Here is a 12,500-nt window from a genome sequence, read left to right on the forward strand (position 1 = left end):
CCAGCAGCAATTCATGCGGCTGCTGCTTCTCCCTCCTGTGCAGCACTTGCTGCTGCTGTTGTTGCTACTGCTTCCCTCAATTCTGTAAGCGGCGCCTCTTATTGGATGGCGCATGCGTGCTGCTGCTGCTGCTATCAGCAGCTGCTGCAGAGCTGCTGCTGCTGCTGCTGCTGCTGCTGCTGCTGTCGTCCGCTGCGCTGCTGTTGCTGCGACGCGGGCGGCCCCGCTGGCGCTTTGCTGGTGCTGCTGGCGTATCCTGCTTGGTAGTGTTGCTGCTGCTGCTGCTGCTGCTGCTGCTATTATCACTATTCTGCGTGCCTTGTGTCTCTTCGTCTGCTGCTGCCGCGGAGACAGTTGCTGCTACCTGTTGTTTGTCTTCACTTTGCTGCTGCTGCTGCTGCTGCTGCTGTTGTTCGCTGCTGTCTGGCGCCTCTCTAACGCGCTCTCCCGCGGCTTCACCAGCCGCAGGAGCAGCAGCAGGAGCAGCAGCATCTGCAGCGAACTCAGCAGCATACTGCTGCGGCGTCAGTGTCTGCGTCTGCAGGAAGCAGCGTACGAAAGCAGCAGCTGTCCCTTCGCTAATGCTGTTGCGTACAGCAGCAGCAAGTGCGAGGCAGCACTCAACATTATGCTGCTGCAGCAGAGAGGGGCCGTTCAGTTCCTGCTGCTGCAGCAAATGATGCAGATAGCAGCGGCTGTCTCTAACGCTAGATTGGAAGCCCAATCCCTCCTGCTGCTGCTGCTGCTGCTGCTGCTGCTGTTCTCCGTCTTGCCCCATACCCTCGACTGCCCCTGCTGCAGATGCTTCTTCATTTGCTGCTGCAGCGCTGCTGCTTCTGCTGGGTCTCCCGTCTATACACCGCACGTCTTCCTTATACCGAGGAGACAGCAGGTTGAGCTGTCTGTACAGCTGCAGATTCTGATGCGGCCATGCTTCCAGCAGCTGCAGCGCCAGCTGTACGTCCTGCTGCTGATGCTGCTCCTGCTGCAGTGCAGCAGCAGCAGCAGCAACCTCTTCGCGTGAGGGGATAGCGAAGGCCCATGCAATTCCTGCTGCTGCGCTGCTGCCGCTAGCAGCAGCACCGCCTTCAGCAACATCTGCACCCAGCAGCAGCAAATGCAGCAGCTCGAGAGGACTTGCCTTTGCATGCAGAGACACCACACGCAGCAGGGGCCTTTCGGGTGCAGCAGCAGCAGCAGCAGCTGCTGCTGCTGCTGCAGCAAACTCCTGTGCTACTGCTGCAACCAACTGTCTCCTCTGCAGCAAAGGGCGTGCTGCTTCGCATGCACCAGACAAGTGAAGGCCCCCAATGAGGTAAGCAGGAGCAGCAGCAATTATTTGCTGCAGAGCAGCAGCAGCAGCACGTACACACTCTACGCTGTCTGTACACCGCAGCTGAGCCACCAAGTGCGGTACAGGTACAAGAGGGAACTGCTGCTGCTGCTGCTGCTGCTGCTGCTGGCGATGCGGCTGCCCGTAGACGGAAGGAAGCTGTCGCATGCAGCAGGGCCCGGTGCATCGACAGACATCCCCCGCGCTGTTGTTGCTGCTGTTGGTGCTGCTGCTGCTGTTGCTGCTGCTGCAGCAGCGCATGCGCTGCAGCTGCTGCTGCGCCTCACCGACAACTGCATCGACAAGCCCCAGTAATGCTTTAAGAGACAAAACTGCTGCCTTTCTCTGAGCCTTCCTTCCCTGATGCTGCTGCTGCTGCTGCTGCTGCTGGTTGTGTACAGGAGAAGTTAATATATGACACTGGGAGAGGACGGCTAGCTGCGCTAGCTGCTGCAGCGAGAGGCTGAGGCGTCCCCCCGAAGAAGGCAGAGACACCAGCCTAGTTGAGGAGACAGCTTCCTGCTGACCCTCTGCTCTGCAGCTCAAGTCCAGCAGCAAACCCCTGTAGTCGGCCACAGGCTGCAGCCGCACCGGCGCGCTGCTGCTGCTGCTGTTGGTGCTGCTGCTGCTGCTGCTGCTGCTGCTGCTGCTGCTGGGGCTGCTGCTGCTGGGGCTGTCGTCGCTGGAAGGCATCGTACTCTCGGAGTTTGGTGTCTCTTCTTCTGCTGCTCTCTTCATGCTGCAGAGACATGGCTGCTGCTGCTGCTGCTGCTGCTGCTGCTGCTCCCACGCCTGCCACCAGGCCTTGAAGACCGGCAGCAGCAAAGAGAAGTCGCCTGCTGCTGCAGCAAGCAGCACAGGTTGCTGCTGCAGAGCCCTCAGCTGCGGAGGAAGCAAATGCTGCGGCAGCGACTGCTCTGTTCTTAAGCTGAGCGTTGGGGTGTCTGTACACCCGAGCAGCAGACCGCGGCGGGGGGCCCACGCCAACGCATCTTCTGCTGCTGCTGCTGCTGCTGCTGAGCTGCTGCGGCTTAGACGCAGCAGCGATCCGACGTGCCGAAGGCCTTTTGACAGCGCCCTAGGGATGCCCCAGAAGCCCCACTTGCTGCTGCTGCTGCTGCTGCTGCTGCCGGCAGCACCGACGTGCTGCTGCTGCACCACTCCTGAGACGTCCTGTGCTGCTGCCAGCTCGAACAGAGGCTGGCGCTGCAGCAGCAGTTGCTGCAGCTCCTCGGTGATGGGTAGCTGCTGCAGCAGCTCCAGGTCCTTCTGCTGCAGCAGCGGGCCGTCGCCTGCAGCAGCAGCAGCAATTTCTGCTGCTGCTTCCCGCTGCAAAGCGCGCTCCTCCTGACTAGCTGTTGGTGCTGCTGTAGCTGGAGGTGCAGCAGCAGCAGCAGCTGCTGCTGCTGCTTCCGCCGCCGCTGGTTGTGGTAGAGTCATAAGGCCGAGGGATGAGGAAGGAGACGTTTTGCTGCTGCTGCTGCTGCTGCTGCACTTTTTGCTGCACCAACTCCGGTTTGCTGCTGTCTCTGCAGCAACTCGCAGTGTACGGACAGCTGCAGGTGGGGGGCGAGGATGAGGGGGACACAACGGCTGCTGCGGGGGGGCGGAGCCTGGAGACGTTCAGCTGCTGCTGCTGCTGCTGCTGCTGTTGCTGTTGCTGCTGCTGCTGCTGCTGTGTATGTCTCCCATAAGACACAAAAAACAACGAAACTAGAGCCACGTGCTGCAGGAGTTGTTGCTGGTGATGGGGGGTCGGGGGGGCCCTCGCCCCCCATCGACGAAGCAGCAGCAGCAGCAGCAGCCGCTGCTGCTGCTGCTGCTGCTCGAGATACACCGGGGGCCCCGTGCTGCTATTGTCTTCGCATGTTTCTTTATTGCAGCTGCTGCTGAATTCAAGGTATATAATAAACAGTCTGTGGCGCTTCTTTTTTGCGTTTTAGCTGCTGTGTTGGCTACGGCAGCAGCAGCAGCAACAGCAGCAGCAGCAACAGCAGCAGCTGGAAGAGGCCGCACAGGGCCCCTTGTAGGGGCCCACGACCGATGTCTGCTTCTTCTTTGTTATTTTTTGCTGTTTTTTCTCGCTATGGAGGCCCCAGGAGAAGGAAGGCAGCAGCAGCAAACTGAAGACCCTGAGTTGCTGCTGCTGCGGGAGCAGCAGGAGCTGCTGCGGCGGATTCTGCGGCAGCAGCAGCAGCAACAGCAGCAAGATGCGCAGCAGCTGCAGCACGGCGAGCTTCAGCAGCAGCAGCAACACCCGCAACAGGAGCTATGCGACCCTCTACTGCAGCAGCAGCAGCAGCAGCAGCAGCAGCAACAGCAGCAGCAGCAAGTCGTGTCTTCCGCAGGGGCCCTTCAGTGCGTGCTGCCTGCATCTACCCGATGGCATTGCAGCGGCAGCAGCAGCAGCAACGCTCTCACAGGGGACTGTCTCCTGGTAACGAAGTCGCTGCTGCTGCTGCTGCAGCTGCAGCAGGGCGCCCCACTGTCTCTCCTCGATTGCGGCACTAAGGCGAAGCCTCTCGCTGTCTCCTGGGTCCTTACAGCAGCAGCAGCAGCAGCAGCAACAGCAGCAGCAGCACCACCAGCTGCTGCTGCTCTTCCTGCTGCTGCTCCAGGTACCACACCCACCAGCAACAGCTCCACCTCCGGCTGCTCCAGCAATGGCAGCAGCAGCAGCAGCAGCAACAGCAGCAGCTGCAGCAGCTGCAGCAGCAGCAGCAGGTTTCTGGGGAGGCGTGTGTGCTTGAATTTCGAGTGTATGGGCAGCCTCTTCTTCAGCGCGCATGCAGACCGCACGGTGAGGCTGTGGCGTCTGCAGCAGCAAACGCTAAACCTGCTGCAGGTCCAACCGCAGCAGCAACAGCAACAACAGCAGCAGCAGCAGCAGCAGCAGCAGCGTATCAGTGGAGTCATGCCCCGTGCTGCTGCAGTGTCAATGCATAGACAGCATCTAGGGGAGCCGGAGGCCTTAGCAGCTTGCGGGGGTTGTTTGCTGCCAGCAGCAGCAGCAGCAGCACCAGCAGCAGCAGCAGCAGCAGCACCAGCAGCAGCAGCAGCAGCAGAAGAGGGTGGGATGTGGCTGCTGTGCGCCAGTGGAGACGCACGGGGTAAGATTGTCTTCTGGCAGCACGAAGGGACTGTCTCCTTTTATCGAGGAGACGAAGCAGCAGCAAAACCCAAAGTGCAAGCAGCAGCGATGCAGCCGCTGCAGCAGAAAATAGTTGAGATAGCGCTGCTATACGCGAAAGGCAGCTGCTGCAGCAGCAGCAGCAGCAACAGCAGCAGCAGCGGAAACTCTGGCAGCTGCTGCGCTGCGCGTGCTCCTTGGCACTGCCGTGCTGCCGCTACTGCTGCAGCAGCAGCAGCAACAGCAGCAGCAGCAGCAAACGACAGCAGCAACAGCCCTGTTGCTGCTGCTGCTGCAGAGCCAATGCAGCAGCAGGAGACAGACGATGAAGAGGAACCAGGGGAGATTCGTGAAGACAGCAGCAGCAGCAGTAGCAACAGCAGCAGCAGCAACAGCAGCAGCAACACCAATAGCAGTGGCTGCTGCTGCAGCGTTCTTGCTGCTGTTGGATACGAAGGAGGGGCTTTGCTGCTGGTGGATGTGCTGCAGCAGCAAGTGCTGCGGAGCCTGGGGAGACATATGGATCGCGTAACGAGTCTCTGCTTCATAAGGCCCTGCCTGCAGCAGCAGCAGCAGCAGCAGCAGCAGCAGTTGCAGCTGCAGGATTCATTGGTGGATGTGCATGCGGGGGCTGAAGCAGCAGCAGCAGCTCAGGGGTGGCTGCTGGCGTCGGCTTCGCGCAGCCAGGAGCTGCTGCTGTGGCAGCTGTCTCCTGCTGCTGCTGCTGCTGCTGGGGGTGCTGTGTTGCTGCAAATGCGTCTAGCTGCTGCAGAGGCGGCGGCCCCGAGTAGCGGCAAAGGGAGCAGCAAGCAGCAGCAGCAGCAGCAGCGGCTGCAGCAGAACACCAGCAGGCTGTGGTTGTCTGTGGGGTGGCATCCAGCAGCACCAAATTGTCTCCTTCTGGGGTCTCTCGTAGGCGAGCTCTTGTGTCTCCATCTGCAGCAGGCGTTAGCAGATGCGCAGCAGCAGCAGCAACTGCTGCTGCTGCCCCAGCCTAAAGGCGGGAAGAAGAAGCGCCCGCAGCAACAGCAGAAGCAGCAGCAGCAGCAACAGCAACTTACGCGACTGCTGCAGCCGCACACGCGACCCATCTTTTCAATCTGCTGCTTTGCTGCTGCTGTTGCTGCTGCAGGGGGCCCCCCTGCTGCTAGGTGGCCAGACACCCCCGAGGCAGCACCAAGGGCAACAGCAGCAGCAGCAGCAGAAGGAGATGCTCTTGCTGCTGCTGCTCCTCATTTGCTTGTACTCACGACAAGCCTGGACAGACAGCTGGTGCTCTCCGCCCTACCGCTGCTGTCTCCTCAAGAGACATCAGCAGCAGCAGCAGCAGCAGCAGCAGCAGCTCCTGCTGCTGCTCAGGCAGCAAATGAAGCTTCAACAGAAGCAACAGCAGCCGAGGAAACAGCGACAACAGCAGCGGCAGCAGCAACAGCAGCAGCAGCAGCAGAAACTCCAGATGGAGTTCGTGGCAGCAGCTCAGCAGCAGCAGAATCAGCAGCAGACGGAGCAGCGGCACCACCAGCTGCTGCCGAGACTGCAGCAGCTGCAACAGCAGCAACAACAACAACAACACCTGCACCAGCAGCAGCAACAGCAGCAGCAGCAGCAGCAGCAGCAGGTGTGAATGCGAAGGCATGCTTGCTATGGAAGCTGGGGTGTCTAGGCGGCTGGGTGCAGTCTCTTTCAGCGTCTCCTCTGGACCCCTCTTGTGTCTCCGTTGCATGCGGAGACACAACAATTCGTGTTGCTGATGTGTCTGCTGCTGTAGATCAGCTGCTGCAGCAGCTGCTGCAGCGGCAGCCGCTGCTGCCTCTCATAGACCCCCACGGCTACCTCCTCTCCCCAAGGATTGCTGCTGCTGCTGCAGAAGCAGCAGCAGCAGCGCAGGAGGGTGCTGCACCACTGCTGCAGCAGCAGCAGCAGCAGCAGCAACTGCTGCCGTTTCCCCACGTACTGCCTCCTTTGCCTCCGCAGAATGAGCAGCAGGAGCAGCAGCAAATGCAGCTGGAGCAGCAGCAACAGCAGCAGCAGCAGCAAGTGTCTGTTGATTCTCTAGGGCTATGCAAGCCCTTCTCTTCTACTTTATATTGGCGCGATCTGCAGGCTGCTGTTACTGCGGTGTATGTACACCCCACAGCTGCAGGTCTTGTTGCGTTTGGTTTAGGAGACGGCCACTTCGGATTGATGCAGCAGGAGACACAAGAAGGCATGCAGCAGCAGCAGCAGCAGCAGCAGCAACGGGCTGTCACGCTGTTCTCAGCCAGACAGGCCCTTCTCGCTGCTGCTACAGAACTCTGCTGGATTAAGCTTCCTCCTTGCTGCGGTAGCTGCTGCAACAGCAACCGCAGCAGCAGCAACAGCAACAGCAACAACGGCAGCAGCAACGACAGCAGCAGCAACTGCAGCAGCGGCAACGGTGAGGATATGGGAGACAGACGGGCTGCTGGGGAGACAGATGGCGACCTGCAGCAGCAGCAGCAGCAGCAGCAAGCAGAGATGCAGAAGGGCGGGAGTTTGTTTCCTACAGAGGGGCAGCAGCAAAAGCGGCAGCAGCAGCAGCAGAGATGGTTGCTGCTCGCAGCAACTGCAGCAGGTCAAGTACTTGCTGCTCAGTCAGCTACAGCAGCTTCGCGCTCCCAGCAGCAGCAGCAGCAGCAGCAGCAGTGGCGGCGGCAAGATCAGCAGCAGCAACTGCAGCAACACCAGCAAGAGGGACAAAGCTTCAGCCCCACAGTCTTAACTGTGAAGCAAGGAGATGTAACAGCAAGTGCAGCAACAGCAGCAACAACCCCTGCTGCTGCTGCTGCTGCAGAGCGGACTACCCACGTGGAGCAGCTGTCTGGGTTGCTGCCGTTAGCTGTCTCCGTGCCAGCAGCTCTCCCAGCTGCAGCAGCAGCAGCACTGCAGCAGCACGTTGCTGCTGCAGCAGAAGCACTGGGGCATGAACCCGAGGCGGCATCTGCTGCTGCTGCTGCTGCAGCAGCAGCAGATGCCCAGCTTCTCTGTGTCTTGGATTGTATGCCCGTGCAGCAGCAGCAGCAGCAACAACAACAGCAGCAGCAGAATAAGCAGGCTCAAGTCTACCTGCACGTAATGGCACCGGTAGTGCCACCGCATCGTTTCAGCAGCAGCAGCAACAGCAGCAGCAACGGCAGCAGCAGCAGCAGCAGCAGCGCAGCGACATCATCCCCTGTTGCCTTCGTGTCTCTGGGTCGACTGCCCCTCCCTCTCAGCAGCAAACCCACAGCAGCAGCTGCTTGGGAAGGCAGCAGCAGCAGCGGCAGCAGCAGTGCTGGTTGCTGGAGTTTTGCTGCAGGGAGCGCGGAGGGTGCAGCAGCAGCAGCAACAGCAGCAGCAGCCGGTGCTGCCGGCGACGTCTCAGCAGCAGAAGCGCTGCTGGCTGTAGGAGACGCTGATGGAGGCCTTTGGTTAGCTGCGTGGGGTGATATACTGGCGTTGCTGCTGTTGCTGCAGCAGCAGCAGCAGCACGGGACGCCTCTTCGTGCTGCAGCAGAGGCGCGAACTCTTATGGAAATCTGCTGCTGCAGCTACAGCAGCATTGCTGCTCACGCTGCAGCAGCAGCTGCCTTGGCGACCCCAGCTCTAAGCAGCTACCCCCTCCCGACGCAGCAGCAGCAACAGCAGCAGCAGCAAAAAAGCAGCAGCAGCAGCAGCAACTGGGGCTTGACTAGCTTGGCGTGGACAGTACGGTGGAGACGAGATGCAGCAGCAGCAGCAGCAGGGCTGCAGCAGCAGGAGATTCTTCTTGCTGCCACTTGTGCAGGTGGTGCTGTTGCTGTTGTTGCAGTGCGGCTTTGTGCTGCGGCTGGTAGAGAAGAGGACGCAGACGCAAACCTGCAGCAGCAGCAGCAGCAGCAGAGGGGGCCCTTAGGGCTGCTGCAGCAGCTGCGGCGTGTCAAGCCCACAGCATCACCCCTCGCCTGCCTCCGCAGCTGCTCCTCATCGTCTCTAGAGCAACAGCAACAGCAGCAGCAGCTGCAGCAGCAATTGCAAAGCGGTGGGCAGCTGCTGCGGTGCTGCTGGGTCGAGCAGCTTGTCCCCTATGCCGTGCTGCTGTTAGTGGGTGAGCTGTACAGACACCTGAAATGCATGCACTCAGCCCCTCTTCCCTTCTATCCCTGCTGCTACTGCTGCTGCTTTATTAGTGTTCTTGCTGCTGCTTTATTACTGCTGCTACTGCTGCTGTTTTCTTACTGCTGCTGCTGCTGCTGCTACTGCTGCAGTTTCCAGGTAGAGGTCTGCGGCGGCAGCAGTAGCAGCAGCAACAGAGTTGGGGTGTACAGACGCGTCCTCCTGTCATCTCTGGAGTGCTTTGTCTATTGATTCTGCTGCTGCTGTTGCTGCTGCTGCTGCTGTTGCTGTTGCTGCTGCTGCTGCTGCTGCTGTATTTACAGGCGGCGTTGAGCAGTGTGTCTTTCTATGGGACCCCTTCCGCCTGCCCCTTTACCCTCCCCTCAGCAGCAAAGCCTCAGCAGCAGCAGCAGCAGCAGCAACAGGAACAGCGAAGGCGATGCAAACGAAAGCAGCAGCGCAGCAGCAGCTGGATAGAGGGCGTCTGCCGACTAGCCAGGCAGCAAGCAGCGACGTACCTGCAGGTACACCAACAGCAGCAACAGCAACAGCAGCAGCAGCAGGAGCAGCAACAGCAGCAGCAGTGCATCCTGCCGACGAGGAGACGGCTGCCTCCTCCATACAAAGTCCAGATGGAGACAGAAGTGCAGTGGTGAAAGCAGCAGCAGCAGCAGACGCGGCTGCTGCGAGCTCTGCTGCTTCAACTGCTGCTGCTGCTGCTGCACTCCCGAAGGAAAGCTGGTGCAGCTGCGGCGGTGCGTCTCAGGAGCTGCAGCAGCAGTGCAGCAGACTGAGAGCAGACAGCTTCAGCGAGGCAGCAGTGGAGACAGCCACGGATTACGTTATGAGCAAGCTGCTACAGCAGCAGCAGCAGCAGCAGGAACAGCAGCAGCAGCACAACGCTTTGCTGCTGCTGTTCCTGTTGGGTGACCAGCGACCAGACGCGAGAGCTGCTGCTGAGGCCTCTCTTCCGTCTCTCTTAGGAGACCCCAAGGGGGTTCGTTACAAATGCACAGCAGCAGCAGCAGCAGCACCAACAGCGACAGCAGCAGCAGCAGCACAGCAGCAGCTGCTGCAGGGGCAGTACCTGCAGCAGCAGTTTAGATACCAGCACGGCTCTGCTTTTCCTTTGTGTGTCCTGCTCTTATGTTGCTGCTGTTGCTGCTGCTGCTGCTGCTGCTGCTCAGGGCCCACCGGGAGACTTCGCGCTGCGGTTAGCAGCCCTGTGGCTGTGGGGCCCCCAGGCGGCTCTTCAGCTGTACCAGCAGCTGCCTTGGGAGCAGCAGCAGCAGCAGCAAACCAAAAACAACTGCAGCAGCAGCAGCAGAAGAGAGACTTGCTGCTGCTGCAGCTGGTTCTGGTTTGCTGTTGCTGCTGCTGCTGGCCTCAGCCCCACAGCGCGTGTTGCTCTGGTGGGCAGCTTCCTTTCTGCTGAGAGGTCAGAGTGCATGCGCTTTGCTGCTGCTGATGCTGTTGCTGCTGCTGCTGCTGTTGCTGCTGCTGAGCAGACAGCTAGCGAGGGTGTAATGCTGCTATTGTTACTGCTGCTGCTTCTGCTGCTGCTCCTACGGCTACTGCTGCTGCTATGTAGTTCGTGCTGCTGCTTCTGCAATAGCTACGGCTGCTGGTCTAGAAACTGCAGCAGCTGCTGCAGTTTCTAGACCAGCTGCAGCAGCAGCAACGTCATTTGTTCTTGCTGCTGCTGCTGCTGCTGCTGCATTTGAATGCAGGCGGGGTGCATCTGCCCACATGCGTGCGGCGCTGCTGCTGGTGTGTGGCTTGGTGAGGGAAGCGGTTGAGCTGTACATACACTCGAAGTTAGCAGCATTTGCTTTGCTGCTCTCGCGTCTGCAGCTACCGCAGCAACACCCGCTGCAGCGACAAGCTCTAGACGCCTGGCTAGCGGAAGCAGATCAGCAGCAACAAAAGCAGCAGCAGCAGCAGCAGCAGCAGCAGCAGCAAGAATGGCGCATCGGGCGTTTGCTGCGACTGGCGCTGCATCTCGAGGAGTGGAGCAGTGAGCTGTCAGCAACAACTGATGGTTAGCTATCTATCTATCTATCTATGTATCTAGCTAGCTAGCTAGCTAGCTAGCTATAGGGCCTGGTTTGTAGACGGTTGCTCTGCGGCGTTGCTGCTAACTGGCGACTGCATGTATTGTCTGCCCGCTGTATAAAGCAGCAGCAACAGTAGAAGCAGCAGCAACAGCTGCTGCTGCTGCAGCAGCAGGAGCTGCAGCAGCTGCAGCAGCAGCAGCTGCTGCAGCTGCATTTGTTTTCATTTGGTGAGGGCTTTGAGGCACCGAGGAGACACTAAAATCAATGAAGAGACGCAAAAAAGAATTTTGTGTCTGCCTCGGCCTACAGACAGCTCAATATATAGAACAACGGCTCCCGTGCATGCATTTAAAAGCCTTTAGAAGCTGCAGCAGCAGCAGCAGCTTCCTGTGTGTCTTTAGGACAAAGCTACAGCCTATTTTGCTGCTGGAGATATTTGCTGCTGCTGCTGCTGCTACTGCTATACAAGGTGCCTTGGAGCCTAGACAGGAGGGAAGGAGTCAGCAGCTCTTGCTGCTGGTTGCTGCAGATGCTGCAGCATTTAAAGCAGCAGCACCGAGGAGAATCTGTTGCTGCTTTTTAGCTGAGGGCGTGCAGCAACCAGGTGTATTGTTAGCTGCTGCTGGTGTAGAAAGAGGTACAAAGCCAGCAGCAGCAGCAGCAACAACAAGACAGCTAAATTCGCTGCATGCAGCTGCAATGTCTGTACACCGGAAGGGTGTCTCAGTAGCAGCAGCAGCAGCAGCAACGGCAGCAGCAGCAGCAGCAGCAGCAACAGCAGGGAGCAGCTCAGCTGCTTGCAGTTGACAGCTAAGGCACAAGAGAAGACTTTTAAAAATAAAAGAATTAATTAAATAATTATTTTAATTAATTAATTAATTAATTAATTGTCTATCAATATTCTTCTTTCAGACGCGTACACCAGGGGAAACGCAGGCCTGTCTTAAGCTGAGCTGTCTGTACACCTGAATAGCATCGGCAGCAGCTAAATATTTATGTTTTATTATAATTAAATATAATATAAATGCATTTAAAACTATACTTTAAAGATATTTTTAATTAGAGAAATCAAACTCTTAAAAACAAAAGCGTCAGCGGCCCCCCTGCTGCTTGCTCCAGCGACACTGCATGTACTTACTGCTGCTGCTGCTGCTGCTGCTGCTGCTGCTGCTGCTGCTGCTGCTGTAAGGGATGAGGACAGGGAGGCCTGGGGCCCTTGTTTTGTAGTTGTATGATGCAAACTGTTTTATTTTTGTTGTTTTTTACCTCTTCCCTAACCTATAAATCTTTCGTCTACTTAATAAGCCTTTAAAGTGAACAGCCTGCGTGCAGCTGCTGCTGCTGCTGCTGCTGCTGCTGCTGCTGCGGCTGCCGTTGGCCTCTGCAGCAGCCCGCGGGGCTCTCCAGTACAAAGAGAACTTTAGCAGTTTTCTTTTAATTAGAAGAAAATCAGCAACTCTTTATAAAGACAGCGCAGGGGCGTGATTAGCCGCTGCTGTTATATCCCTCTCCGCTGCAGCAGCAGCAGCAGCAGCAGCAGCTACTGCTGCTGCTGCTGCTGCCTTTGCTGCTGGGTTCCGACCCCCGTGTTGTTACCGCTGTCTATCGTCTGCCGCCGTCTGCATACGCATATATCGCCGCTGCTGCTCGCGAACAGCAGCAGCCTTGCTGCTTCTAGTTTTGATGCTGCTGCTGCTGCTGCTGCTGCAGCAACACCGATAACAACCCTCAACTCGCCCTGCTCCAGCAGCTCCAGCAGCTCCAGCAGCTCCAGCAGCTATAGAAGCTGCTGCAGCACAGTATTTCTTAATCGTTTGCTGCGCCTCTCACGGGCTGCTGGCTGTCTTTCTCGGAGCCTGCATGCATGCAGCAGCAATAGCAGCAGCAG

The 12,500-nt window shown here is 58.4% G+C and overlaps 2 protein-coding genes across 2 annotated transcripts; one reads left to right on the forward strand and one right to left on the reverse strand.

Annotated features, from left to right (window-relative positions):
* Nucleotides 1–76: 76 nt before the first annotated feature.
* On the reverse strand, nt 77–2,773 carry EAH_00039470 (hypothetical protein, conserved; the record flags this gene model as incomplete). The annotated part of the gene is made up of 1 exon (XM_013395336.1): nt 77–2,773. One exon carries the CDS (start codon nt 2,771–2,773, stop codon nt 77–79), a length of 2,697 nt encoding a protein of 898 aa, XP_013250790.1.
* A 646-nt stretch (nt 2,774–3,419) lies between these two features.
* EAH_00039480 (hypothetical protein, conserved) lies at nt 3,420–10,601 on the forward strand (the record flags this gene model as incomplete). The annotated part of the gene is made up of 4 exons (XM_013395337.1): nt 3,420–8,481; nt 8,879–9,552; nt 9,743–9,967; nt 10,410–10,601. The coding sequence occupies 4 exons, from the start codon at nt 3,420–3,422 to the stop codon at nt 10,599–10,601; spliced, it is 6,153 nt and encodes a 2,050-aa protein (XP_013250791.1).
* Nucleotides 10,602–12,500: the final 1,899 nt, after the last annotated feature.

This window comes from Eimeria acervulina, genomic scaffold (assembly GCF_000499425.1).
Source record: "Eimeria acervulina Houghton genomic scaffold, Eah_scaff465, whole genome shotgun sequence".
NCBI lineage: Eukaryota > Apicomplexa > Conoidasida > Eucoccidiorida > Eimeriidae > Eimeria > Eimeria acervulina.